Raw genomic sequence first — 27264 nt, forward strand, 5'->3', positions numbered from 1 at the left:
AGAGAGAGAGAGAGAGAGGAATCCAAATGGATCGGGAAGAAAGAAGAAGAAGAAAGAGATAAGAATTGTGTGGGTTTAATTAAACACAGGGTAATAACGTCTTTTCTCAAGAATTATTGGAATGGGCACAATGATAAGACTTTAATTGAAATGGGCTTTAGTTTTTAAATATTTAGGTATTAGGGCATTTTCCCTTTTCATTAAGGCCTTGTTCTTAAGTATCAACTATCAACTGCAAATTAACTTCTAAACGACGTATCCACCCCAACATCAACATTCTTTTTTTTTTATTTGAGAAGATAAAACGTCAACATTTATACAATTACCAATCACCAAAAGGGTAGTTGTCTTGTATCAAAGACTTGCGACTTAAAACCATCGAGGCCATAATATGTTTTTTTTTTAAATGGCGTGAAGGGGAATACACTGAAAAACAAAATTAAGTAATTGTCTCATTTCTTTATGAAAAATGATTCTTGGTCATAATAAGACTTAAGATTTGTGGCCTTAAATCTTAGGTGACATGCTATGTCACCTAGACAAATCATCAATTAAAAATATTATGTCATGTCATTCTTAAATAAAAACTCAATCTTATCCTTCTCATATTCAATGGCTCTACATTATTTTGTCTTTTTATTAAGATAAAAAATGATTATTTGGTCTTTCTTTTATATAAAAAAAATATATTTCTAGTTTTTCTTTCTATTTTCTTTTTCATCACAATCATGCTTTAATTAAACACCAAAATATAATGTGAATTCTTATGAATACACACACACACATATAATTTGTCCAAGAAAAAACAATTCATCCAAGAAAAATATTTACATATATATAAATAATTCGTCCAATATATAGTTTATATAATTTTAACCAGTAAAAAAATATTCAAATTGATAAGTTGTCTAGAACTAAATTTAGATTCACAAAGATGGAATCAAATTTTAATAAATTTACGATTTTAATAAATTTATGGTATAAAAGCTTAATTTGGTATGATTATTAACTAGATCATTACTAATAAATTAAATTTGGTATATACTCATGTCCATATTAAGAGGGTAAGAAAATATTCCATATTAGTATGTAGCAAATATTAATTGTTGGGGTTAAAATTGTCTTTTTACTTAAAAATAACATGATATGATTTTTTAAATAAATGATGTGTCTAGGTGATATGGCATGCCACGTAAGATTAAGACCATAAATCTTAGGCCTTATTAAGGCCCTCTAGCACTACCCTTTCTTTATCAGCACATGCGAAAACACATATCATAAGTAATTAATTTTGGCTATTCACAATTCACAAAAGTATAAGTGATGAACTCGATCGGGAATTAATTAATTCTGGCTATTCACAATTCACAAAAGTATAATTAAGTGATGTCTGTGATGAACTCGATCGGTTCCATATATTACGAGATATGTATGCTCCCAATAACTAATTGTAGAATAATTTTAGAGGTGAAATGTTGCTCCGCTTAACACGATCCATCTATTTTCACACTCTTTTATATATAAATAGCACGCAATATGCATGTATTGAGTAATTCACGATGTCATTACCTTATTTAAGCCGTAATCTAAAGACGTTCTCATGCTCTATTATCTTATAAAAATCATTCATGAAGCTAGCATGATGGTAATTTGTTCAAACTGATTCACATATTGATACATATTTGTTACGCACGCACACATATATAGATAACCTCAAGCTAGCTATTAGCTATAGAAAGCATCCGAATTCATTCAATAAAACAATATATATTGTGATGGATCGCGTTTTTGCTTGTGCGATGATATTTGCACTAATTTGTGGATCGGTTGTGGGTCAAGCGTCCAGTTTCTGTGCTCAAGCCTGGAACGAGTTCAGCAACTGCATGAGGTTTATCACCGGATTACTTTCGCAACAGTTAGCGCAGTGCTGTGATTCGGTGAGGAGATTGAACAAGATAGCCAAAAATAGTGACAACGGAGCTCGCAATATTTTGTCAATGCATTGAGGACATGTCTCGTACATACGATATTCCTTTTGTTGCCTCCATCATCCAAGATCTACCCGTCCTTTGCAGTGAACACGTTAGTTTCCCAATCTCTAATCGCATGAACTGCACCATGTTACTTGAGGAGATCTTATGTTACAAATCAAGACTCAAGTATATAGGATAAGTAACCACTGAATCCGATGAAAATTAAGCTCTGCAGCACGGTGTTGTATTGAGAATTGGAGTAAATTAAACTTAAACCGTTGCCACATTCTGCATACTGGCCGGGCTTAATTTTCTCCAATATCTCACCTCCAATTTCTGAATAAATGACAAATCAAGGTGCATAACATCTAGGTGAGAATTGGAGGAAATTCATTCCATCTGGAAAACGGGTCTAAATCTTATGGGAGCACCTTCACCTGGAGAGCTATAGCTCCACCAATGTGAAGATAAATGCTAAATTTACAGCCCGCTTTTTCTGTTCCTTAATGGCCTAGACTACTAGCAAAAGATCATACGAACACTTCCTATATACTAGCGGTTGTTAAACAGAGAGCATACTAGATCTTTCGAACTAATTCTACTAAACCAATTAGGTATATGACTCGGTTTCAGAAATTTAAGTTAAACGAGTCTTTTATAGTTTCCCAGCAAATTACATTAATATAAAGAAAAAAAGAAACCATCTTCGATATACAATATACATATAAGTATATAACCACCACATTATCAATGATCCATTCTACATTCTGACTTCATAGGTGATACAGCAACCCAATTTTCATCACTAAAGGGTAACACGATACAGTCTTCAGGGAGTGCCGCCGCCATCCGTGGATGCACAGAAACCTTGTTAGAGAAGAATCTCTTTGCTGCTGGCTCAAGAGTAGAGTCCACATCTGAGTTATAGTCTGAAGCCAACGTCGAAAACAAATCGTTTTGGGGCTCAGGGGAAGCAGAACGTGAAGTCTCCGGTTGACGGGCATGTACAGTGCCAGATAAAGTGGATCCTCCACCAACAGTAACACTAATAACTCCCAAAGATGGAGTTGTCCCCTGACGACTGGTTCCCACTGCAGCCACTGTAATAAAACAACACGTTTACTTAGATAAAAGAATCCACAGTTTTACATCTATTCAACTTGTCCAGTATACTGGATAAAATGCAAGTTTACAGGTGAGTGTTAACGTAATGGGAGTTCACTTCCACACATATTCTGAGTGAGTAGATCTTATTATGAATCTCTTATTACTTGTCCATTATGATGCTGGTTCGCACAGCAGCTACTGTAAACAACTCGCTTTAATTAGTTGTTCGTAATCCAGGCAATTATATAAAGAGGAATTCACTCATAAGTTAGCACATAGAGTCTGCAATTGCTAAATACTGAACAGCATTTCTAAATTTACCTCTAATTAACACGGAAGCCTTATTTTTATTTTTATTTTATCCTCACTAGGAGCACAGAATGTAGGAGCACAGTGATTAGTATATTTATTAGGTGTATCATCATGGGAAAACATACCACTCATCTCCGATTCTGGTTCCCTTTTAACTGAATTTGGAATTGTGTTGGGTCTCATTTGTTGTTGTAGATCAGCCGCTACAACTGATGGAGCCTTAGATGATAATAACTCAGAACAGACTTGACCTTCAGTAGCCGGGGTGGGAAACAATGGAATATGACTCAACTTACCTGAAGAGGAACCCATATTATGAAATGAAGCAAAATACCATTTTCTAGCAAATGTAAGCTGGCCAACATTTTAGCTACCCAGCTTATTATTTTTCCAAATTGAGTAAAGTCTGACTAAGCATATTTTTGAATGGAAAAGAAAATTATAGTAGGTCAGTTACTACTTACTAAGAATGAAATCAAATTCAAATGAGTTGGACATATTGGAGGAAAAATAATTCATTTACTTATTATGTATTTACTTACGATCTCTCAGAGTGTTGTAAGCAACCTTTGCTGCACTCACTTCTGCCAGCTTCTTGCTTCTTGCTACCTCACCTGTAAAGTATTCGCCTCCAATCTCCACGGTTGAAACAAACCTAGGCATGTGAGGTTCACCTGATGTCGTTGTGCTATAAAGAGGCACATGTTGACCTTCTTTTTGAAGTAGTTCTTGTAGAAGGTTCTTGTACAAACCAGTATCATCCTAAAGTGAAGCAAAGAACAGAAAAAAACCAAAAAACAAAAACCAGGTTAGGCTCGTTTTGAATTATAACAACATAAATATAATAGTTGGCTACGGGTTGTCAGAACAATAACTTCTTGGACTCCATTTGGCAACAGGGAGATCAAAGCAACTTTTGCAGCTGCATGTTCAGCATCCTTCACAGTGGGAAGAAATTCTTGACCCTGATAAGTCTGTCCATCAATTGTTACAGTACATTTGAAACGAGCGGCATGAGGAGGACCTTCACGCTCACAAGAGTACACAGGTAAATTTAGGTTCCTCTTTTGAGCATAATATTGCAGCTGGTTCTTATGATGCTGTACATCTGCACCCCATATGAAAATAGTATTAGTTGCAAAGCCTAGAAAACAAACCACGAGAAATTTGACCCTGGGTATGAACTAAGACATGAAAGTGAGCAAATTGATAAGTACAATATGCGGAGGCTAGAATGTCAGGCATTATATACTGGATATGCCATTACTTTCTCTCATTATATTTTTTTTATTTCTATGTTTCATGTCCAAGATCCCAACATGCTAGCTCTACAATAGAATAATGAAAATTATATCTCGAGCTCCTGTCACATCTTTTATAAGACAATTCCATTTCAGCTTGCGCAAAAAAACTTTTTCAAGACCATGTGAAATACTACACATCCTTTGATAACTACCCAACAACCTTGAGGTTATGTGAAAACATTCAAAATACTCCAGTGCAAGAACTAATATTATATCCCTTCAAAACAAAAATGATATTATATTAAGCCCAGTGTCAATTATCAAAGAACGTGTCACTAGAGTTTAAACAGAAGAAGTTTTCTAACCTTTGGAATAGTTATCACTTAATGTGCTGCCACTGTTCTGAGAACCGACAACTGTCGTATTGTCGCTGATCTGAGATCCTACGGGAAGTCCTGTAATAACAAGCATTTGAAAATGTGAAAGAAAGAAAAAAGTAATACAAAGTAACTTTTCACTCGCACAAAACCCTAGGAAAGTAATGCTTATCTGAATACATAGTAACAAAGTTTCATTTGGAAAACAATTAAATCCTATTCTCCCTTCACCAACAGTAATAGTCTGTTAAGAATCATAGAAGCCTTTATAAGAAAAATCAAAGAGAGAACCCCATAAAATGCTAAAAAAAAAAAACCAGATCACATATAGGAATATAGTCAGATAAGCATCACAAAATTAAATATTATGGGACTTAGTATCAGGATCAACAGAGAAAAATGCCAGAAAAGTAAAACTCTTTCCAAAAGTTCCATTCAATAGTCAGAATTGCAAAACTTGAAAGAGGCTCAGCTATTAATTAACATCAAAACCCTAGCATAGAATTTCTATAATTGAATAGATTTGAAAAAATCATGTAATGACATTAATACTTTATCTGGATTAGATATGAATTTAAATCATTTCTGTCAGAAGATACGATCAGGAAGCTAATTGAGCTAACGGTAAACAGAATCATCACAGTCATGCAAGCCATAGAAAACATGCAACGACACAAACTGTAGTAGGATAGTTACCATAGTCTGAAAAATATCATTGAACTTTAGCAATATGTTGTCCTAGGAACTCCTGGTGACCAAATTGCTTTTAAGTAACTTGAAAAATACTGCTCTGAGATAAACTATCTCTATCTTTGCATAAACACACTGGTACACCAAACCCCAAACATCTAGAAGCTGTTTATCATGCTTTCACAAACCAATTCCATAGATCTACTGATCAAGAGCTGCACAGCCTCAATTCCATAGATCCTATGATCATAAACTGAATAGATAAACATTTGCAAAACTCAAATCCTTCAGCAATGGATATCCAAGCAGGAATCAAACAGAGAATTCGAAAACCGAAACCAAACGGAGCATAATCAAATTTCTGAATTGAAAACCGAAATCGTATACCTGCGATAAGACTGGGCTGAGGGAAAGTGGAAGGAGCGGGGCGGGAAACAGGGAGGGGCGCGGCGGCAGAAAAGTGCTCGAATGCGAGGCGAGCGGCGTCGTTTTGGGCGAGCTTAGAGGAGCGGAAGGATTGGGGAGTGTGGAAAGTGAGGCCGTTGACGAGGACGGAGGCGGAGAAGCTAGGGTCGTGATCGACGCCCTCCTTGGTGCTGCTGTACTCCGGTAAGGCCCAAGCCTTCTTCTGGCACACCTCCTGCAGCTTCGACTTGAACATTTTCGACCCAAAAGCAATGCTTTCGGTTTCTGAATTGCTGCATGAATTTATAAGGGTGTTGTGTGACCTAGTGATAATCACCTTTTCGGGATTCGGGTCAGGGGGACTGGAGGTTCAATGGTGCATGTTTGTTTGTAGCAGTTCAGTTTGGTTAGTACCGTATTTGGTGTCAGTCGGTACAAAAATAAGGGATATGAAATTCACACATCTCAAATTGAAATTTACATGTACTTTTTTTTTTTGTTAACACATTCATAAAAAGACAAAGTTTAAGTCATTAAAGACAAAATTTAAGTTACTAAATAAGAAAAAAAAAATGTGTGTGGATTTCACGTCCTAAAAATAAATGAGTTTACGTAGCACCTTATTTTCATTTTAACATTCTTAGAGCATCTCCTAAAACTGACACTTGGATTTCTCTACTTTTCCAAAGTGATTTTTGACTTTATCAACTCATATCAAATTAAAGATAAAAAAGAGAAAAGATAAAACTCTTCTTACATTCACAAACAGTAAATGTTCAATTGTGATAATTACTTTACATGACAAGTTAACATGATAGTTACCTAATCAGCTACATGGCAACGACAAGTTAGTTTATAATTACCTAATAGATACTGATAGTTACATATTAGTTATGTGATAGTTATTTTACATGGCAAGTTATCTTAATTTTTTTTTAGAATGAATCAAGATAACTTGCCATGTAAAATAACTATCTTGATGGTTAGTTGATAGGTAATTACTTTAGTGTTGTGATGCACTAGCATGTTGCAAAAATACATGTGACTTTCCAGTTTCTTGATAGTTACTTTACATTAAAAGTTACCATGACAAAACCTAGAAGAAGTGTCAACAACAATTGATTTTATTACAGGACAACTCATGATGTTCATGTCAATTTACTATGCGCTTTTGCATCTAGCATTAGGTAGACCTCATACAATAACTGTCCTAGCTTTACCGTATCTTTTGTTTTGTTTTTATACATGTAATTACTATTTAAACACATGAATAAAGCTAGTTCTTAAGTTAATTAATCTGTAATTTATCTATTTCTATTTATTTTGTAGGAGAGTTATGGAAATCAAGATAAAGTGATGCATCCTAGTATCATTTGGTCTAGTAACATCAGTCTTCTCTTGGCAAGTGGGATCGAGGTTATGAGTTCGACTTACGATAGACTCGTTATAGTATTTCAGTTTTTGTTTAATAAAAAAAAGGATTAAATTCAGTTTGCTCCCTCGTACTTTAGGTTAATAATCAGTTTGGTCCCATATCTTTTTTTTAATAATGTTGGTCCTTGAAGTTTTATTTCACATCAGTTTAGTCCAATTTTTGAATTGCCCTCCTTATCATGACGTCATGCGCTGAGTTGTCCGCGACACAAGGACCCAGTTTCTGACTTTGTCCCGAGAATTTGAGTAAAATGACCAAATTAGCCTCATTACCGTTTATACCTCTCTCTCTCTCTCTCTCTGCTCAGCCGCTCACTGAGCCTCCATCTCCGCCGTCGATCTTCTCTGCCGGATCGAACGATCCGATTCTGTCGGAGGAGGGCGCCGCTCTCAAGGAATGGAGAAGTCCCAAACCCCGTCTCGAGCTGCGACGAAGCTCAGCGCTCCCTTCTGTCGTCCGGCCGTCTCTCGGCGTCCCATCGGTGGCCAGGGCTTCTTCTCACCATCCCCGACGTCTTTGTTGTGTCAGATTTCATGGAGGAGCGCTGCTGAAAGAGAATCGGAGGAGAGAAGGTGACTGCCTCTCCGATCGGGTTTCCGATTCCGGTCACGACGGCGAGCGTGACTGGTGTGGATAGCTTAGTCTTGCCATCCCCGTTCTGTATGTGGTCTCGATTTCTTCAAAGGAGCTTCCATGACTGAGAATCGATTAATTGAAGCTCAAGCAGTTTTCCGACGAGTTTATGTGTTTTCCAGCCACCGTCGAAGGCAATTGAGGTATGAACCTTGATCTTCTCTTCGAGCTCTACCTTTGTATATAATTGGAATTGAGTTTGGTGATGTTTGAGAGAATTTGGGTTTTAGGCAGAGGAGGACCACCGTGAGTGACGTTGTTCACGGCGGCGGTAGGGGTTGAAGGAATTAGTTTCTGGCTTTGTTAGTATACTGAATTTGTATGAGATAGTCAGTTTTGATTTTGGGATGAGATTGAAAAAGTTGGAGTTATGGGATTTTGGTAGTGTTCAATTATTGTGCAGGGTGGTTTAATTAAGAATGGAGGAGTTGGGATTTTCTGGGTTTGGTTGAGCTTGGCAGTAGCATTGGAACAGAGTTAAGTTATTATGTTGCTTAAATTCCAGAAACAGAGGGAGATGATGAACTGTATGTTGTTCTTTTCATTTTGGTATATGATAAAATGACTATTTTGCCCTTTTAAGTCAAAAGCTAGGCCCTTGTGTCGCGGACAACTTAACGCATGACGTCATGATAAGGAGAGCAATTCAAAAATTGGACTAAACTGATGTGAAATAAAACTTCAAGGACCAACGTTATTAAAAAAAAGATATGGGACCAAACTGATTATTGACCAAAAGTACGATGGGGCAAACTGAATTTAATCCTAAAAAAAAGATAAAATGATACAAAACGGGGCATCAAATCTTAGTCACTTTCATGTCCCTCTCCTTGTTGCCATTAAAATACTGACATGTGTTATGCCACATTATCTGATTTAACTAAAAATTTAAAAAAATACTAAAAAATAATATTGATAATGGAAAAACGCAAAGACCAAAGTCACACTTGGTGTGAAACCCTAATACATACTCAAATACCACAGTATTGTTTCTCGTTGACGGCGGTAGATCTGACCTCTGGCCTCACTGTCGTCATGGCTTTTCCACCAGACGAGGAAATCAAAGATGATGAGAAATTGTGGCGATGCTAGTTGTTGTGATGCAGATCGGGTGTCGCAGGAGCATGGCCGCAAAGGAATTTCCCTATATAGTTAAGTAGAAGCAGCCATTCACTGTTCATAAGCATCCTAGAAATTACCGATTTACCCCTATTTTTTATTTTATATACAAGATTGTCATTCAGTACGAGAGAGAGAGACAATAGCAATTGTGTAAATTATTTAAAAATAGAGGACAAAAATGGTATTTAAAGTCCGGATGGCAGAGGCGTAAATTAACAGAAAAATGGGGGTAGAATAGTAATTTTAAAGTCTGTGGCCACCTCAATTACCGTTATGTCCCTGATTTTTTTTCTTATTTACGGCTCTACAATACTGCCCGTCTCTACTCAGCGGCTGCGCTGCGGGTAATCTACTTAGTGTATAGTGTTGGAGGATGAAGATGGTGGACCGGCCTAATTCAGGCTTTATGGGCCTTGTGTGAATCTCATCCTTAGGCTGTCTTTTGGGCTTTTACTTAATATTTGTAGGTACTGAATATGTATTTATATGTACCACTGAGGGTACTTAACTAGGATATCAGGTCATTATGATCATATCAAATAAATACCCAAATGAGAATCCAAACAAAGAAAGTTACTTAGCCTGAGGCCCTGAGCAATGGAAGTAGATACATTTGTGCTTGATTCTTAGTTTACAAGATGTACATGCACCCATTGAGGTATGAGACAAGTAGTATTGTGTTTATCTGAAAATTAGATATAAAGTTTATTTTCTTTGCTCGAGGCTCCTTTTGTGAGCTTAAGTGTAGAAAGGGATGCTTGTATGTTCTATTCCGATTGCTAATGCAAAATGTGAGGCTATTGTTTCAAAAAAAAAATAAATAGAGGAATCCTGATTTTCCCTCGTCCAACCACAACCATTAACAAATTGCAGAGGCATTATCGGAATAGAGGGTCAATAGTTTGTAGAATTTTGTCTTGCTCTAGGCTCAGTTATTTGTGAACAGCATCGGTAGGGCGGAACTTTTGTCGTATACATTCAGCACAAGTGAACCAAAAGAATCTCAGGTTTCTGGTGGACAAGGAGCCAGCGGCTCAACAGGCCTGACTTTAATTTCTTATTGTTTCCATTAATCAATACACATTTAACATGTTCTTGATCATGATATATAATTTAATTATGTGCAAGTCGGAGGACTATAGTCTTTTTAAAATCTTAATCATGGTTGCGTATGATCGGATGCAACTGTTTAGTTTAATCAGAACGAAGGTTAGCATCGTGGACTTGTATGCATAAAACCAAGGTGAAGAAAGTCGACATTGAAGAACTCAGTAAAGAAAATGAAAAACAAGTGGAATTTTCAGGGGAATGGAGAGCTCAAAACGGCACCAGGAATCACTATTCGAGGAGTTCTCTCCAATATAATGCAAAATCTCAACAAAGATGATCAAAGGCCTATCATTCCTCTCGGCCACGGTGACCCCTCCGCTTTCCCATGCTTCCGGACTAGTCTTTCGGCTGAAGATGCCATCGTTGATTCTGTTCGGTCCGGCAAGTTCAACTGCTATTCTCCCGCAGTTGGTATTTTACCAGCCAGGAGGTATGTATATGTTACAAAAGTGTGTATTTCAATTCCTTTCTTTTGGTGCATGTTTATTTATGCATGGTTTGTAAAATATGTAGTCTGATATGATGATGCTCAACATTATTATGAAACAGGGCAGTTGCAGATTATCTGTCCAAAGATCTCCCATACAAGTTATCGCCTGACGATGTTTATCTTACAATTGGATGTACACAAGCAATTGAAGTGCTACTGACAGCTATATCTCTGTCAAATCCTGTTGCCAACATTCTGCTTCCAAGGCCAGGCTTCCCTTTCTATGATGTTCGGGCAGCCTGTTCCAATCTGGAAGTTCGCCGCTATGATCTGCTTCCGGAACAGGGTTGGGAGGTTGATCTTGAAGCTCTTGAAGCACTTGCAGATGAAAATACAGTTGCCATGGTCATCATCAATCCCGGAAATCCTTGTGGAAATGTTTATACGTCTCAACATATGAAGAAGGTTGGTCAAAGAACTGCTACTCCATCTTTTCTTTTCATGCTAATAATAGTGTATATGACAGGGTTTCTATCTATAAGTGTTGCAGGCTAGGAAGACTTGTATGAGTCTGCTCCATGTAGTTAAGACATGTATCTACTTATTGCAGTTCAGACCTGATTCTACTTGTTGCAGTTCATCTATGAATTAATGATTGCGACCGAGTTTAAACTTACATTTATCGAAAAATTAACTGGTGGTAGTGTCATGTTAATGTCACTTGGAACTTTGGAAGATTATGGTATTCTATTTCCTAAATGACTTTGATAAAAGCACTAAATGACTACATGAACTGAAAATGTAATTTACAGTTAGAGTTGATACTAGTGAGTGATATAGCAATCTCTGAAGGATGAAGAAAATTAGAAAGGTGGAGAGGAAAATGCATGTGCTTAACTTCTTACTTTAGTGGATAGTTTGGTACTACAGAATCATTTAGTCTGCTGAATTTTAGATTGCAGAGACGGCAAGGAAGCTTGGGATTATTGTAATTGCTGATGAAGTGTATGACCATCTTACTTTCGCAAGCACTCCATTTGTTCCAATGGGGACATTTGGATCTATTGCCCCAGTTCTTACACTTGGTTCCATATCAAAAAGATGGATTGTACCTGGTTGGAGACTTGGTTGGATTGTCACCTGTGACCCCAATGGAATTCTTCAACAAACGGGGGTACGTATTTTCTCATTCTCTTTCTTCTACACATACCATTCAAGAGAAATCTTTGCTATTTCTGGCAATATATAATTTTTTCTGAATCTTCTCCTTCCTATGCTCTTGCCTTTTTCTTTTTTTTTTCCTCAGATTATGAAGTCCATTACAGGGTGTCTCGAGGTCTCATCGGATGCTCCAACCTTCATTCAGGTTCTGTGATTCAAGTATTATGTACCGGTTTAGAAATTTCAGAGAGAGAGAGAGATGCCACTCTATTAAGACATACTATTGTTGCTTCCTGAAGTTTCTATACTATTGTGGCTTTCTTGGATCTGCAGGCAGCAATTCCTCAAATTATAGAGAACACAAAGGAAGATTTCTTTTTGAAAATAGTAGAGATACTAAGAGGTGCTGCAGACATATGTTTTGATAAACTTAATGAGATCCCCTTCATTACCTGCCCAAGCAAACCTGAGGGTTCCATGTTTGTAATGGTAATCAATTAACGGCATATATATATTTTCATGTATATGTATTTCTGAGTCATTATGAAGATCTATAGTAAGTAAATGGTAAACAATTCTTATATATGCATGATTGCATGTAGGTAAAGCTGAATCTCTCATTGTTGGATGACATTAGTGATGATGTTGAGTTCAGCCTCAAACTTGCCACAGAGGAATCTGTCATAGTACTACCTGGTAATTACAATCAATCTTAATTCGCAACCATCAAAATCTTCAGTACTACATTGACTAGAGTCCCTATTTATACTACATTATCACCATTTATCTGTTTGGTACGAGTACCCATATAATACAAAAAGTCCAAGAGAAGGTTTCTCTGTTATGACTAGAAAATGAAAACTGATTTTGCTGGTGGAGTTTGTTTCTGAAGTTAGAACCATTTATGTTTCACGCTTTCTTGTAGGTGTAACTGTCGGATTGAAGAATTGGTTGCGGATAACATTCGCCTGTGACCATTCCAGTCTTGAAGATGGCCTTGGGAGGATTAAAGGTTTCTGTGAAAGGCATGCCAAGAAAGAGTAACATGCATGTATTGCAATTCAGATTAAGATGGAGTACATACATCTGGTGGGGATCAGAAACTCCTGGTTGGATCTCATGCTTCACTCAAATGCTGCCTTTGATTTATAAGAAGAACAGTAGAAAATTGACTAGTCAGTCAGTTACTCAAAAAGTCAAAATGAATAAGAACCCTCTGTATCGCAAGGGTGATTTAAAGGAGATCAGCAACTTCGCGTTGTGTCTCATGTTGCATGCAGGACTTGTAACTCCCTGGATTCTTATGACACTCGAAAGAGAGTATTTGTTAGATAAGTGAAAGTTTTCTGCAATTTCTAAATGATTTCATGAGTTTGTTCTGTTATATATGTACTTTCCCAGCCAATTCGACAATACGCCTATGCATATTAGGTCTACAATTTCCTCAGCTGTTTGGTAAGAAGCTAGGTAGTCAGCTAGCAGCTAGCATATATATCAACTTTATAATATTGTACAAGAAACTCATGTCCCAATTTATTCTTGGTGGTCAGGGGAGGAAGCGTTCTGACATGATCCCTCGGCGCGGATTAGTCTCTGGCTTGGGCTTGGAAGCCTTTGAGGATACCGTTGTTGATACTCTAAAAAAAAAATGTCTTAAAGACCAACTTCAACTTCATTCATTTACAAATGCTGATAAATCTTAATTTATTTTATTTCTTCCTGAAGTTTAGAGAATCTGATATCCAAATGAACAGGAGTTGCCGATCAGCATCACCCACTTTTAAGATTGTTACTACATGGAAATTAACTCATCATCACCTAATTGCTTCTTGGCATGTCTTTGTGAGAAGGCTTTGATCCTTTGAAGGCCTTCTTTAAGTACTTCAAGTTCAACAGCAAAAGTAATGCGGAGCCAGTTTTTCAGTCCAACAGTGACACCTGAACCCCATAGATGACATTGTAAGTTTGTAACTTAGCAAATCTGCTTCAATAGAATACACAGGAAACCAAAGTACGTACTTTTTCTATATGCAATCTGTACATTCTGATTTGGAGATACAATGATTTCAATCCAAGATGATAGATTAGGATTTACCTGGCAGAACAATCACAGACTCCTCTTTGGACAGCTCAAGACAAAACTGTACATCATCATCAATGCCTTCAAGTGCTGATAAATCAAGTTTTACCTGTTAATTGTAATGTTTTGTCATCATTTAGTTCATATATGCTAATTTATACCAAATCAATGACAGTATGTAGCAAATGAATAAAGTGTATTTGTACCAACCAATACGACCATGGATCCTTCAGGTTTATTTGGGCAAGTAAGGCATGAGATTTCATTAATCATGTCATATAACATATCCACAGCTTCTCTCATTATGCCAATTATGTTAGAGAAAAAACTCTCTTTTGTGCGCTTAATGATTTGAGGTATTGCTCCCTGAAATTGAGAATATGTTTTGTCATTGAGGTATTGAATGGTATTTAGACAAAAGAGATGGAGCTATGTACCTGTTTTCTCTTGGCAGTCCAGTATGTTAAATTGTTAGTTTAGCTATTGACAATTTAAAACACATAATTTACCTGAATGATCACTCCAACAACAAGGATTTGCATTTTATTTTTTGACATTTATATTCACAAAGCAAGTGATCAAAACTCAAAAGAGGTACCTGAACAAAGGTTGCTGGATCACAAGTGATGTCAAGATAGTTCTTAATGCTGTCAACGATCTGGACCAAAAGGAAACAAAAATGTATCCCAATAAAGTTACGTCAATGACAAACTACTTCAAGTAAAATTCGTTAAAGAACAATGTAATAAGCTCCTGAGAGCTCACGCAATTGCATATTTGCTAGCTAAACGAATCAGTCACGACAATGCTGCATAGTAATTCTTTCTTCTTCTTTTTTGGTGTGGATTGATGTTAATTGGAATACATAAGAGAACTCGAATGACTGGAGAATAAAAATAGAAAAGATATATAGAAAAACAAGTGCCGTACCCCAGTTTTTTCAAGGATGCCATTGGGATCACTTTTCACAATCCAACCAAGTCTCCAGCCAGGAACAATCCATGTCTTTGATATAGAACCAAGCGTAAGAACTGGTACAATTGAACTGAACTTCCCCATGGGCACAAAAGGGTTACTGCCAAAAGCCAGACCGCCATAAACTTCATCCGATATTACAAAGATCCCAAGTTTCTTTGCTGTTTCTGCAATCTGAATATAACACAAATGTACTTGGAAATTAACATGACAACCATATAAATAACGACTTCCGACATGTTAATTTCCAACAGGCACAGACACAGACACAGACACACACCAGCTATTACATAGTTTGAGCAATATTAAAAAGTGTATGCAAATCAATATTGCACACCCTACCTTTTCCAAATGCTGGTATGTGAAGACATTTCCGCATGGATTGCTAGGGTTAATAACAACAATAGCAGCAGTGTTGTTATCCGCAAGAGCTTCAACAGAATCAAGATCCACCTCCCAACCTTCTTCAGGAATAAGATCAAAATGGCGAACTTCAAGATGGTCGAAAGAAGCTCGAGCCTCATACTGTGGGTAACCAGGCTTGGGAAGCAGAATATTGGCACCAGGACGTGCAAGAACAGACACTATGATCTCGATTGCTTGTGTGCAACCCACAGTGAGATATACATCCTCAGGCAATAACTGGCCTGAGAGGTCACGGGAGAGATACTCTGCAATAGCTCTATTGTGATAGAGTGCAAATTAAGATGATAAACACATCATGTTTTGAATTTGTTCATACATTTTCTTTCTACATTCACATATATAGCTAAAACGGAAATTTTGTGTTTGTCAAATAATCCTTACATTCACATAAAGTTCATATGAATAGTTTGATCATGGTCTTTAATAAAGTAAAGAAACAACAAATGGCAATACAAATCATATTATTAATGAGCTGTACAGGATAAGTTGAAATCGATGTGCATGGAACGGCACTGTGCATCGGAGTCATGCTGTACAGGATAAGTTTATGGAATTACTGTAGTTCTTTTTTTTTTGGACGAAGTTCATACATGTAACAAATTCCCTAGTCTTCATATTTAGTGGCTCCTAGGCCTAGCTACATCACGAGTAGTTGTCTGTATTATAAATATTCTTTTTTCCTGAAAAGGTTGTCTGTATTATATATTTATATATGTATCGAAACTGAAATTTGCTTCTGCCTCTATTGTTTTATTATTACTATAGTCAAGGGAATCTTACAACTTAATCGTAGTGGATAGTATAGTACCATTGGAAATAATAATCATCAGTAAACAATAGAATGAGAATCAAGAAGCTTATGGACAAATGAAATAGGAATTCATTTTTTTGCGATCAAGAATATTTTTCATTCATTTTGGTTTGGAGATCCTTTGTAGAGAAAGAATCGTGAGACTCTCCCTCCATTTGAGCAGTGCTCGACACCGTAGACGGTTATGTTGGTGCAAAAGATATAACAGACGATGAGACAATCCAAGAGAGCATGACAAGACAATACGTACCTTCTTGCTTCTAAAACACCGCCGGTCGGACAATAAGAGTTGAACTTGAAGGACTGGAGAGCATCCGAGACGGCATCGGCGGCGGGAGGAGCCGTCCGGAATGCAGCAAACTCAGTCGGGTCGCCGCGGCCCAGCATAATGGTGGGTCGTGGATCGTCGCAGTTGAGATTCTTTGCTAAGGTGTTGAGAACACCACGGACGGAGATTGAGGCCGTGTTCAGTTCTTCGTTCCCTCGGAAATTCCATTTCTGATTGGAATAATCATTCCCATTCTCCATGTCTCTCTACCTTGCGAGTCTCTTTGAGAGTGGGAGCTAGACCATGTTTAGCCTACGATATTGATTTATATATACACTAGTACTTAAGTGGGCCATAGTCGTAGGATTTTAGTGACATTTAGACATGCCACTTTGGGTGACAATAAATCATGGTATATGGTATAGAACGGGATTTAATTCCATTCATAAAATCTGAATACTGAACGAGATTTGATTGGAAATCAACTACACACTCATAAAACCTAAATAGACTTACATAAATAGATGTGGTATTCTATTTTTATTTTACATTCCATAATTACATTAATTATCTCTTTAGAAACTTTGTACTCCCACATATTTGCTCCAGCGGATTCCTTATAATTTTCTCTAAAATTGGGAAGAAAAATTTTATTCACAAACGTCTAAACACATCTATATAAATTAAAAAAAAAACAATAAAATTTAACGATATACAACGAAAATAAAATGTAACCGTATATCTTGATGTTGTACGACATCACTTCACTATTGCCACTACACATGTTCCATGGTAGTAACCAGAACCATAATCATATACAACCTGCTAGGAGAGCGAGATGTGACTCCAGAGAGACTGAAAGCAACCAAGGGTGTTAGAAACTTGGATAGCAATCGTACCCTCGAGAACAAGAACTATAAGTTTGGGCCTCCAATACAAGAAAGAATCAGAGCCCAAAACAGCCTACCCCATCCTCTTGGGTCCCAGATCCGGTCCACTAGTGAGTATGCCTAAACTTCAAAACCCAACTAACCCAAGCCAGGCCCAAAGCAGCCCATGCTCGCATTGAGGGTTCCAAATCTAGTATGGGCACCCTTTCCTAGCAACGCGTCTTGACATCAACCCTGGTCGTCGTCTCGACGTCAACCATCGTCACCTCCCTGCCATCTACCATCAAACATATCTAGTGTCAGTCCCATGTTTCAAGCCGACGCAACCACTTACAACTCGACTCTTTCTCCTCCAAATCAAGATCTGATCGAACCGACTTGAGATCTGTACGTTCAACATGATATTGATATATGTGTAAACTAACACTTAAGTAGAGCTGGGATATTTAGTCAAGATAAACCAAACCAACCGAGCCAAACTAATTGGTAAATAAAGAGTTCACTTCCGAACTTTCGGCATGGGTGTACATAAACAATTGTAAGTTGTTAAGACATACTTTTGTATGTAATTTAGTCTTAAAATCTGAAGTTTGTTTAATTTGTAACAGGCTTGCTATGTGCAAGCTGATCGGTTTGTAGAGCTGCGGTGCCTGAATGAGATTTTGGTTGTTCACCCGCCAATATTCCTATTTACGATGTTGGTAGTCTCTTGCCTAATTTTGGTAGTTGATCCAATGCATTCAACTTACTTTAAAAAAAAAAAATGTATCTAGTTTTAAACAGGCATAAATTTATCTCATAATGAAAGAGTAATGTTATTAACACACTCATTTTCTCTATTTACGCACCCTCTTCTATTTCTTCATTACTTTAATTTGATTTTGTTTACAAACTACCTAATCTACCCCTTAAAAATATAGATAGGTGTGCGTCAATTGAAATTAAAAGAGTAAATTGGGTAGTTTGTAAATAAATTGGAATTAATGTAACAAAGAAATAGAATAGCGTGTGTCAATAACACCACCCTAAGGAAATGATTAACAGATTATATGAACATATACCGCAATTTCCTCACCATTGCATATATCGTAGTATTATACGATCAGCCAAAGCAAACGCGGAGCCAGCGTATAGCTTGGTTGGGCTTAAGTCCAACTGATATGTTGAGAACAAATATTTTAACGTGTGCACCATAGTCATAAAAGAAGCTTTTGTAGCTTCTATAAGCTTGGTTTAGTAGGCTTGACTCAAAATTGAAAAATGGGCCTTATATCATTCTTTGGTAAGATGTTAGCTTATTTGGTCTATTTTGGTATTAGTTTTGATTGAATTCTTATCTTAACCTCTCTTTTATCATATAAATAGTTCAAAAAAAATTAATTTCTAGCAATTGCTTAAATGGTAGATTTGGATGAGTTCTTGTTTTGTTATTGTATATCTAAATAATAGATTTTAGTTAAATTTTTTAGATTGCCGTTAAATTTTCTTATTCTTTCAATCAATCAGAAAAAAGAAAAAAAAAAAAAAATTACAAGCTCACCCCAACGTTGAATCCTGGATCCGTCACTGGGCTGGAGCACATCCTCGTGCCCGAAGTACAGCTCAATTCTTACCGTTGCATTGTCCAAAAAGAAATAGCTCGAGGCTTCTGGCTTCCGGTCCCTCAGCGTTAAAATTCAAACACAAAACCTTTTCTCAACGGCTACTTAGACCAACACACACAAAATCCCAAGAATTTGTCCATTATCATCAAAACATCAACAACCCTGTCATGGACTCCACCGCCTCACCGCCTCCCTATCGCCACCATTCTCGCTCCGAGCCTCCCTCCCGAACCAAGTCCGCGTCACGCCTCGCCCAATCGGAGAAGGTCCCACATCTCTCTCTCGCTCTCATCCAATCGCCTTCTCCTCCGTCTCGCAAATCTTCCGCTTCTTCTCTCCCTCTCCACGAGCTGCTGCTACTCTCGCCTTCGCCCAACCCAAGAAGGTCCAAGACCCGCCTCGCCGACCGGTTCGACATGCCGGATGAGCCCGCGGCGGAACCACGGCGGAGGTGCAAGAGCAGCAGAGCCTCCCAGATGGGCTCTCTGGGCTGTGCCTCGCCCAGGAACACCAGAAGGTCCAGGAGGAGATCGGAGGTTGAGAGTCGAGAAGATAAGGATTTGGGTTTGGGAGAAGAGGTTGTGAAACCAATCAGGAAAAGAAGGTCTAAGAAGGACAAGCTCGGTTCGGTCCCTTGTGCTCCTTCCCCAACTTCATCTGCAAGTTAGTCCCCAGTTCTTTCAATCTTGTCTTTTCGATTTCTTGGGTTTTCTTTAATGATTCATGATTGTGATGATAGTGGATGATGAGGATGGGAGTGGTCTGGACCGAATTGGGCAGCTGTTGAATGATCTGATAATGTGGAGAGATGTAGCAAGATCAACCCTTTGGTTTGGTCTGGGCACTCTCTTCTTCTTCTCTTCTTGCTTTACCAAAGGAGTCCACTTCAGGTGCAATTTCTCTCTCACTTTTCACTCGTTTGGAATTATCAAACATGTTACATCAGCAATACAAACCTAACACCATGGTTGTTTGCAGTGTCTTCTCGGCCGTTTCCCAACTAGGACTTCTGTTCTTGGGTGCTTCATTTGTCTCGAATTCAATTTCTCAGAGGTACAACAATTTTCACCTCACTTGTGTATACCATTGGCTGCTAATCTTTCTGTGTTAAGTATGGTTCACTGATTTTTCTATTGATTTTCACAGAAATGGTATCGAAAAGAAGCACGATTTCTTGCTCAAGGAAAGTGATATTCTTGGTGTGGCCAAAATGATACTTCCTGCAGCAAATCTTGCAATAACATGTACAAGGAAGCTTTTCTCAGGAGAACCATCTATGACTCTCAAGGTAACCACAGATCAAAGTTTGATTGTTCATACTGTTAGAGTTTACGGCAGTGTTTGACATTGTGCAACTGAATTCTCTGCATACAGGTAGTTCCATTCTTTCTTCTAGGAGCAGAATATGGACATCATATAACATTGTGGAGGCTCTCTATGCTTGGTATGAATATGATCGGTGGTGTTGTTTATTTTAGTCCATTGTGGAGGCTCTCTTTTGTATTTGTATATTTCCGTTCTAACTATATGTTTTATATTTTGGGTAGCCTTTTTTATCAGCTTCACAATCCCAAGGCTGTACTCATGCTACTCCATTCAAATGAACCAAAAAGGTAACCAACTCCACCTGTATGTGCTTGGGCTTGATGTGGACTGCCTTTATATTCATGTGACAGCAACTTAAATGTAAACTGGATGTGCAGCTGAGTGCTTGAAATGGAGGGTGTTGGAAGCATGGGGAGCATGCTCTCACAAAAAGATTGTAGCAGCATCAGCAGCCACAGCATTTTGGAATCTATCTTCAGTGAAAACCCGTATATTCACCGGTAGGTTAAATAAACATTGCAAAATACTTTTGTCTGTTGAACGATAAATGTGGACATTGTAGGTTTAAAAGAGACATATCTAGTAATAATAATTCATCATTTTTGTGACCCTTCCAAATATTTTCCATGCTTGGCTGGTTGGTATGATTGAAATATATCAAGGCCTTGATTGAATCATACGGGATAAAAGTTCATATCTGAGAAATACGTTCATGATATAGCGTCTACTGTATCTCCTAGAGAAAACTGGCATAACCTAGGAATATTGTTGATTCTAGGAATACTGTTAATTATGTAACCTACCTATTGCCTTTGCAGCATTCATATCCCTAGTAATTCTTCGTTACTGCCGACAACACATGGTGCAAGTTAGAGAAACAGATGCAGAACCAGAAGAGGAGGAGCAGCAGCAGGCCATGGTGGTGGCAGAAGCAGAAGGAAAACAGGAGCAGCCGCCGGAGCAGGCATTAGTTGTGGCCGAAGTGAGCAAGCAATCATAAATAGTCCAATAGTCACCAGATCTCTCATCTAACACACTAGTTTTTGTCCTTGATATGCTAGACAATAAACTGTCACTGATCCGTGTGTGTTCAACATGTACAAATAAAAAGGTTTCCAACTTCTTCTCTCAGGAAAATATATCCTAGTTTTTGTCCTTGATGCAATATTCGACGATAAATTGTCTCTGATCCATGTCCACTGTTCAACACTTCAACATGTAAATAACATGCCAAATTGTGTAGGAAAAATGCCAAAGAACAATTCACCCTACAAATTTGGGAGAAATGAGGCAAATCAGCACAGGATTGTGAATTACTTTCTCAAAATAAATTTTTGATTGAAACTCCAAATTAGAGCTTTCTTAGGTTGAAATGGAGATTTATGAAGATGCAGATGCAGTACCTAACCGTCAGACATGATGGAGCAGAAGAGTCTAAAGTTGTCTCAAGACTATATAATGAAATGACAATTAGAAAAAGGCTCTTTTTTTTCTTTCTTTTATCCTTACTAGAAATTTCATATAGCCACATTTGCTAACTCATCAAACACTCCAGTTAGCAACAGAATTGGAAGACCAGTTTTCAGATTTTGGTCCAAATGTTGTATAGGGCATCATCCCCACATGTTTCAATATTCGGATTCCTTTGCCTTTTCTTTTTCCTCTTTTCGTGAGAGAAGTTTGGATGAACGATATGCTACTAGGCTACTAGCTGAACAAGCAACACCAAAGCTCAGGAGAGATGTAATCGTAAGGAATTATATGACAAAAACTACAACTATAAATGTCAATAAAGTTAGCCTGCAAATTGAGTTAGAAGGCGCCACCCAATGACTCCTCTTTCTTCCCCCTTGGGAAAAAATTGTGGAGTGAAATCTGCTCCCAGGTTAACATACAACTAATACTATTTCATAAAGATACTACAGTTTGAACATACACAGTTGATCACTTCTCTGTAGGATAAATGCAGAAACTAAGCCTCGATATAAATAAAAACAGAGAAAACAATGTCTTCAAGTTGTTCAGGCACAATTTGGACATCTCAATAGCATGAAGAAATGCCCTAAAGTCTCAGTCCACTGATCAATCCCCAGAAATACTGATTAAGGCCGCTTTTTGTCATCTTCTTCCTCGTCATCAGAGTCACCACTCTCACGAAACCGTGGATTTTTCTCCTGTTGCAGCGAATGAAAAGATAGAAAGGGAAAAGAAAACAAATGTTAAATTAATAATTTTTTTATTTTATTTTAAAAACATGCCTTTTTTCAAGGGTTGGGATTATTCTAAATTACTGTGGAACAAATTAGAAGTGAGATGAGTTGGTATGGCATTGAAAGAAAATACCATGACACAAGACAAGGCCTGATACTTTTTCAGTTATTATTACTCAACATGGAATATTATTGACAACATGTTGGCATTGGCGCATGAAAACAGCATATGTAACTCTTAGGATTCAAGGCAAATTAGGATAAGAATCAGTAGAAATTACCGGTCTAGAGTCATGATCAGAGTTCTTCCGTGATTCATAATTTGAGCTCCTCTTTGAATTCTCATATGACTGGCGGTCATCATCACGGTGTCGTTTCCGATGAAAATCAGCTGTCACAAAAGAAGTTCAAAGCATCGGATAAATAAGTAAACAACAAAAATGGCAAATACAGCTGCAGAAATCTATTCGCACCAAATTATACAAATGTATGTAATGGTACAATACCTCTACCATGCCGATGAGAACCACCATGATTATTGCCTCCCCCTTGTCTACCATCTGTACAATTGAAATGTCAAAAGTTTCGTGAAAGGAACTATCAAGTATGTAATAGACTAGACCAAATTCTAAATTGCAACAAAATGGAAAACAGTCAAACTGCAGCATCTCTACAGGTTTGCTAATGAAGTGTTTTCCAACACTGAATCTTACTGTAAACTACCACTGACCAATAGCAAAACTAAAATACAACTAGCAGGTGGACAAAAGGTCCAACACTATATTTTGGCTAACAAGAACCATAAAATGTTACGAAGAGATGTTTCAATAGCTACACTGGAATTCTGCACTAAAGGTGACCCTGCCCGGGCTAGTTCGTAGTTGCCCAGAACGATAATCTTAAGATGAGCTCACAACATAATGACATGGCATCAGGCCATGATCCTAAACCATCCTTGAGGTAAAACGTTGCTCTACATATCATGTCAGCTTATGAACCTGCTCAAATGCTAGTACTAATTTCTGTCTGCATGGTTGGCTGCACCTTGCCAAATTATGTTGTTGCTAAATGATGCAATTTCCAATACGCAGTACAACCACAACCAACCTACTCTAAAAACCGTAACACAATCACACATGTCAAGACAAACAATTCTTGAACTAGACAAACAGTTTTCCTGTCAAACAATATAGAAATATATGACGAAACAAATCAAACTGACTTACAGTGAGGAGGTGGCATGACCGGAGGAAAAGTACCCAATGATCCAGTACCATAATCAACCAGTGTTCTCTGAGCTTCCAACTCCCGTTGAACTAATTTGCCATATCCACCTCTACGTATAATGTATTAAGGAAACTAAAGGGCAATAATTTTCATCTCTAATTTCATATCCTAAGAAGAAGAAAAAAATGCATCACGCGGAAACAATATTTTAAAAAGTTGCAAAGAATGCTGAAGAAAAACTTTGCAGACATTTTAAACTGGCAAAAGGATATCTGGATCATAATCAGTACGATATTCATCACGAACCTGTAAAACAGAGAAAGTATTAACGTTAAAACACTTACAAAGATATATTCAGCTAATTGAAGGAAGGCAGAATCATCCACCTGTCCACCACTTCGCCCTCGGCCCCATTGCCTTCCTTCTTGGAATCCCCAATCAAAATCCACACGAATAGGACGATCATCAAGAATAGTCCCGCTTATATATTTTACGGCATCCTCAGTATCTTCTCGAGAATAGAATCTATTAAAATGGCCAAAAAGATTAAAGTCTAACTCTGAGAGAGAAAAGTTAACCATACACTCTAACCAGAAATAATCAATAAAACCAAATACAATCAACTAAGCATGAGACATGAAAGAAAGAAAAATCAAACAATTCAGTGCAAATTACTTCGAAAAAATACAACGGTTGCCATCCAAATTGTCAAGCAACAGCAAGTCAGCAACAATGGGGTACATGACTCGGACAAAGAACAAAAAACAGATACTATGATTCAAATAAAGAAAATATCTATCAGCAGCTTTTTAAACAAAATGAATTAAATAATCCATCTTATGAGCAAAACATTCCCCAGAAAGAATGTTTATGCAGTCAATCAGCAGTGAAGACTCGATCCAAAAGAATTTAGCAGAGAGGACAGTTCTAGCATGGATACACAGTCTGCTACCCACCAATAAGCGGAATATTCAAGTTCAGCAGGATCAGATCAAAATCTAGTGCCCAACAGCCGGATACTAATCAAAAGAGTTCATTTAAATGAACATCCTGCCATTTGATTTTGATCCAGTGGTTATGAGCAGTAACTTCATGGTAATCGGCAGATAGGAAAATGTGCCAGTACAGATATAACTTAAATAGAGGGTCACGTATCTAACATAGAGATGAAAGCTCAAGTTACTCTTACAACCTCTGGACTGTTTCCTTTTATTATGTTAAGAATGTGAATGAGAACATAGACTTACAGGACAAAACAAAAGCCACAAGGTGTTTTTGTATTCTTATCCAAGCCCATAATTATCTTCTTAATTTCTCCAGCACGAGAGAAAAGCTCATACACTTGCTCTTCTGTTGTATAAAAAGACATATTCCCAATATAAACGGTTGTTGATGACAGAAGTGCTTGTTCAAATTCCTCTTGTGATCCAGGAAATCTTCTATCCCGATATTGTGAAAGCTTCGCTTGATCCTAATTAAAATAGTGAATAAAAAGAATAAGAGAAGAAAAGAGGATGTATTTATAAATTTATGATATGCATGCTGGAGAACAAAGGATAAGCAGTAAAGATCTTCAGCCTTTCAGCTTCCAATGAAGGAGTTGATGAAGCAAATGACAATCTGGCAGTTCTAATCAGTTATCTTTTTAGTATGCACCTATTACAAGTGGTTAGAGTGTCCATTTTTCTCGATCGGTAAAGAATATAAATAATACCAATCTATGATATTATGTAGAAATCCTCTCAAAGTTTTCAGGTACATGAATCACACATGGTACTTCAGAACAAAATGTATACAACTTGTCTTGAGCCTATACTATATACATTTTTTATTAACGACTGTGAGATAATATCTCACTTTCACACGTTGATTGGTTTGAAACAATAGGACCCAACTTTTGTGCTCACATATGTTGAACAAGCAACTGAATGTTTGAGTATATAATAGATGTGAATAGAGAAGTTAAGATTCACAACAGATGTGCAATATTCTGCAACTTGTTTACAAAACATCAATGTTAAAGTTGTTTACAAGATTTTTAAAGAGCACCGACAGTTATTTATATAAAAACCAAAAGAAGAGACAAGAGAATTTAGAAGGTTCTCTTTTACTCCGGTTCTCATATAACTTCTAACATCATCTCACACACAACAAGTTTTTTCCTTACTACTGTACTCTTTAACATCATCTCTACAACTCGCATTACAATAACTGAAAGTAAGCAAGACACTTGAACCCATAGTCAAGCAGACTGACCAGCTGTAGTACTTGCAAAAAACTCATAAGAAATTTCACTCCAGCAATTAAAACATTAGACAGTATCGAAAACCAGAGAACAACTTACCTTGAACAAGGAAGCCATCACAGAGTTTGACTCCAACAGAAGTCACTGAACCAAGAGTCGAAGAATAAGGTCCAGAACTTATCAAATCTGAACCAGAAACAGGAAACCCACAAAATTAATAGCGTGAAAATGACAAGTACCAAAGTAGACGAGCTCAATGAAAAGACTGAAAGGAAATTGTAAGCGAATTACAGGACAAAGTGTTGCTTGGAGCTCAAAGCCCATACAAATTTAAACATGGCTATGAGACAATGTAAAAGCAGAGAGCAAGAGAATATGAATTGGGAGATGAATGCAGAAACAAAATCGCCTAGCAAATTGGGTTTAAACCCTAAACCAGTAGACAGAACAATATAGAGCTATAGAAGTAGAGAGAGGAGGAGAGAGAGAGAGAGAGAGAGAGAGAGAGAGAGAGGAGGAGGAGGAGAGAGAGAGAGAGAGAGAGAGAGAGAGAGAGAGAGAGAGAGAGAGAGNGAGAGGGAGAGGAGAGAATAGGTAACCGGGTAGGCCGAAAGAGGTTAGCCCGTTGGTAAACGGAAGGAAGCGCGGAAGTATTTCGGGTAAGGGAGGAACGTCGAGTCNGATAGAAGGTGCGCCTCACTACNCTCGTTCNCACCAACANATACGATCCTCTTTCCTTTCCTTTTTTCTTTTTTTTTTTCTGTTTGTTTGAGAAAAATATATTTATTTCTTCTAAAAAAAATAATAATATTGTGTGTGCCTAAGTCGAATAAGTTTTTTTAAATTTCTTTTTTAATGAAGCCCTCAAGTTTTAATAATGAAACCGTCGAATACAACATAAAGCTTGAACTCTTGATTATAAAGACTCGAAATAATATCAAAAATCTATACAACGTACATGTAAACTAACAAGCATCAATTAACAAATAGCATTACCTTAAAGGCGACTCTGTTTGTTTTGTCACAACGGTGACATAAAAGAAAAATCATTTGATACGCAACTCAATTACATATCCTATGGCAAATAATGCAGCATCCCTACTATGTTCCTGCCGGAGATTAAATCCGACGACACTTAGTTTCATCATACCACTAGAAGGTTACGCCCACTTGACCAAACAAAATATGCGTTGCCTACACAGG

General features: G+C 37.4%; 5 protein-coding genes across 5 annotated transcripts; 2 read left to right on the forward strand and 3 right to left on the reverse strand.

The window, feature by feature from the left end:
* Window positions 1-2637: 2637 nt before the first annotated feature.
* LOC101292822 (double-stranded RNA-binding protein 1-like) lies at window positions 2638-6364 on the reverse strand. Its single transcript, XM_004305379.1, has 6 exons — window positions 6091-6364; window positions 5002-5091; window positions 4268-4500; window positions 3935-4154; window positions 3518-3688; window positions 2638-3073 (listed from the first exon to the last, which is right to left on the reverse strand). The coding sequence occupies exons 1-6, from the start codon at window positions 6362-6364 to the stop codon at window positions 2721-2723; spliced, it is 1341 nt and encodes a 446-aa protein (XP_004305427.1). The 3' UTR covers window positions 2638-2720.
* Window positions 6365-10574: 4210 nt separating this feature from the next.
* LOC101306248 (S-alkyl-thiohydroximate lyase SUR1-like) lies at window positions 10575-13753 on the forward strand. The gene is made up of 7 exons (XM_004303059.1): window positions 10575-10838; window positions 10958-11303; window positions 11794-12012; window positions 12145-12204; window positions 12333-12488; window positions 12602-12695; window positions 12925-13753. The coding sequence occupies exons 1-7, from the start codon at window positions 10579-10581 to the stop codon at window positions 13041-13043; spliced, it is 1254 nt and encodes a 417-aa protein (XP_004303107.1). The 5' UTR covers window positions 10575-10578; the 3' UTR covers window positions 13044-13753.
* Window positions 13168-16832, reverse strand: LOC101305385 (tyrosine aminotransferase-like). Its single transcript, XM_004303056.1, has 8 exons — window positions 16542-16832; window positions 15397-15736; window positions 15010-15228; window positions 14678-14737; window positions 14290-14445; window positions 14095-14188; window positions 13818-13937; window positions 13168-13636 (listed from the first exon to the last, which is right to left on the reverse strand). The coding sequence occupies exons 1-8, from the start codon at window positions 16817-16819 to the stop codon at window positions 13533-13535; spliced, it is 1371 nt and encodes a 456-aa protein (XP_004303104.1). The 5' UTR covers window positions 16820-16832; the 3' UTR covers window positions 13168-13532.
* A 2388-nt stretch (window positions 16833-19220) lies between these two features.
* LOC101293119 (reticulon-like protein B17-like) lies at window positions 19221-21379 on the forward strand. Its single transcript, XM_004305380.1, has 8 exons — window positions 19221-19716; window positions 19793-19943; window positions 20032-20106; window positions 20200-20341; window positions 20428-20497; window positions 20601-20666; window positions 20757-20879; window positions 21198-21379. Exons 1-8 carry the CDS (start codon window positions 19221-19223, stop codon window positions 21377-21379), a joined length of 1305 nt encoding a protein of 434 aa, XP_004305428.1.
* Window positions 21380-22116: 737 nt separating this feature from the next.
* LOC101310621 (nuclear cap-binding protein subunit 2-like) lies at window positions 22117-26749 on the reverse strand. The gene is made up of 9 exons (XM_004303074.1): window positions 26661-26749; window positions 26161-26247; window positions 25064-25287; window positions 24203-24341; window positions 24089-24122; window positions 23816-23929; window positions 23096-23149; window positions 22871-22980; window positions 22117-22553 (listed from the first exon to the last, which is right to left on the reverse strand). The coding sequence occupies exons 2-9, from the start codon at window positions 26176-26178 to the stop codon at window positions 22482-22484; spliced, it is 765 nt and encodes a 254-aa protein (XP_004303122.1). The 5' UTR covers window positions 26179-26247; window positions 26661-26749; the 3' UTR covers window positions 22117-22481.
* Window positions 26750-27264: the final 515 nt, after the last annotated feature.

The sequence above is a fragment of the Fragaria vesca genome, linkage group LG6 (assembly GCF_000184155.1).
Source record: "Fragaria vesca subsp. vesca linkage group LG6, FraVesHawaii_1.0, whole genome shotgun sequence".
In the NCBI taxonomy this organism is placed as follows: Eukaryota; Viridiplantae; Streptophyta; class Magnoliopsida; order Rosales; family Rosaceae; genus Fragaria; species Fragaria vesca.

What these genes read in the sequence shown, in the direction of transcription:
- LOC101293119 (XM_004305380.1), top strand. Translation starts at nt 19,221, where the DNA reads ATGGACTCCACCGCCTCACCGCCTCCCTATCGCCACCATTCTCGCTCC. An exon ending in ACCAAAGGAGTCCACTTCAG is followed by an intron (nt 19,944 to 20,031) that starts GTGCAATTTCTC and finishes GGTTGTTTGCAG; the next exon opens with TGTCTTCTCGGCCGTTTCCC. An exon ending in AACCATCTATGACTCTCAAG is followed by an intron (nt 20,342 to 20,427) that starts GTAACCACAGAT and finishes CTCTGCATACAG; the next exon opens with GTAGTTCCATTCTTTCTTCT.
- LOC101306248 (XM_004303059.1), top strand. Translation starts at nt 10,579, where the DNA reads ATGAAAAACAAGTGGAATTTTCAGGGGAATGGAGAGCTCAAAACGGCA. An exon ending in CGTCTCAACATATGAAGAAG is followed by an intron (nt 11,304 to 11,793) that starts GTTGGTCAAAGA and finishes GCTGAATTTTAG; the next exon opens with ATTGCAGAGACGGCAAGGAA. An exon ending in GAATTCTTCAACAAACGGGG is followed by an intron (nt 12,013 to 12,144) that starts GTACGTATTTTC and finishes TTTTTTCCTCAG; the next exon opens with ATTATGAAGTCCATTACAGG.
- LOC101292822 (XM_004305379.1), bottom strand. Translation starts at nt 6,364, where the DNA reads ATGTTCAAGTCGAAGCTGCAGGAGGTGTGCCAGAAGAAGGCTTGGGCC. An exon ending in TCAGCCCAGTCTTATCGCAG is followed by an intron (nt 5,092 to 6,090) that starts GTATACGATTTC and finishes TTGTTATTACAG; the next exon opens with GACTTCCCGTAGGATCTCAG. An exon ending in TTACAACACTCTGAGAGATC is followed by an intron (nt 3,689 to 3,934) that starts GTAAGTAAATAC and finishes GTTCCTCTTCAG; the next exon opens with GTAAGTTGAGTCATATTCCA.
- LOC101310621 (XM_004303074.1), bottom strand. An exon ending in TGTGGCTTTTGTTTTGTCCT is followed by an intron (nt 24,342 to 25,063) that starts GTAAGTCTATGT and finishes CCATTTTAATAG; the next exon opens with ATTCTATTCTCGAGAAGATA. An exon ending in TCGTACTGATTATGATCCAG is followed by an intron (nt 23,930 to 24,088) that starts ATATCCTTTTGC and finishes AATACATTATAC; the next exon opens with GTAGAGGTGGATATGGCAAA.
- LOC101305385 (XM_004303056.1), bottom strand. Translation starts at nt 16,819, where the DNA reads ATGGAGAATGGGAATGATTATTCCAATCAGAAATGGAATTTCCGAGGG. An exon ending in ATCCAGCAACCTTTGTTCAG is followed by an intron (nt 14,446 to 14,677) that starts GTACCTCTTTTG and finishes TCTCAATTTCAG; the next exon opens with GGAGCAATACCTCAAATCAT. An exon ending in AAGGATCCATGGTCGTATTG is followed by an intron (nt 14,189 to 14,289) that starts GTTGGTACAAAT and finishes TACAATTAACAG; the next exon opens with GTAAAACTTGATTTATCAGC.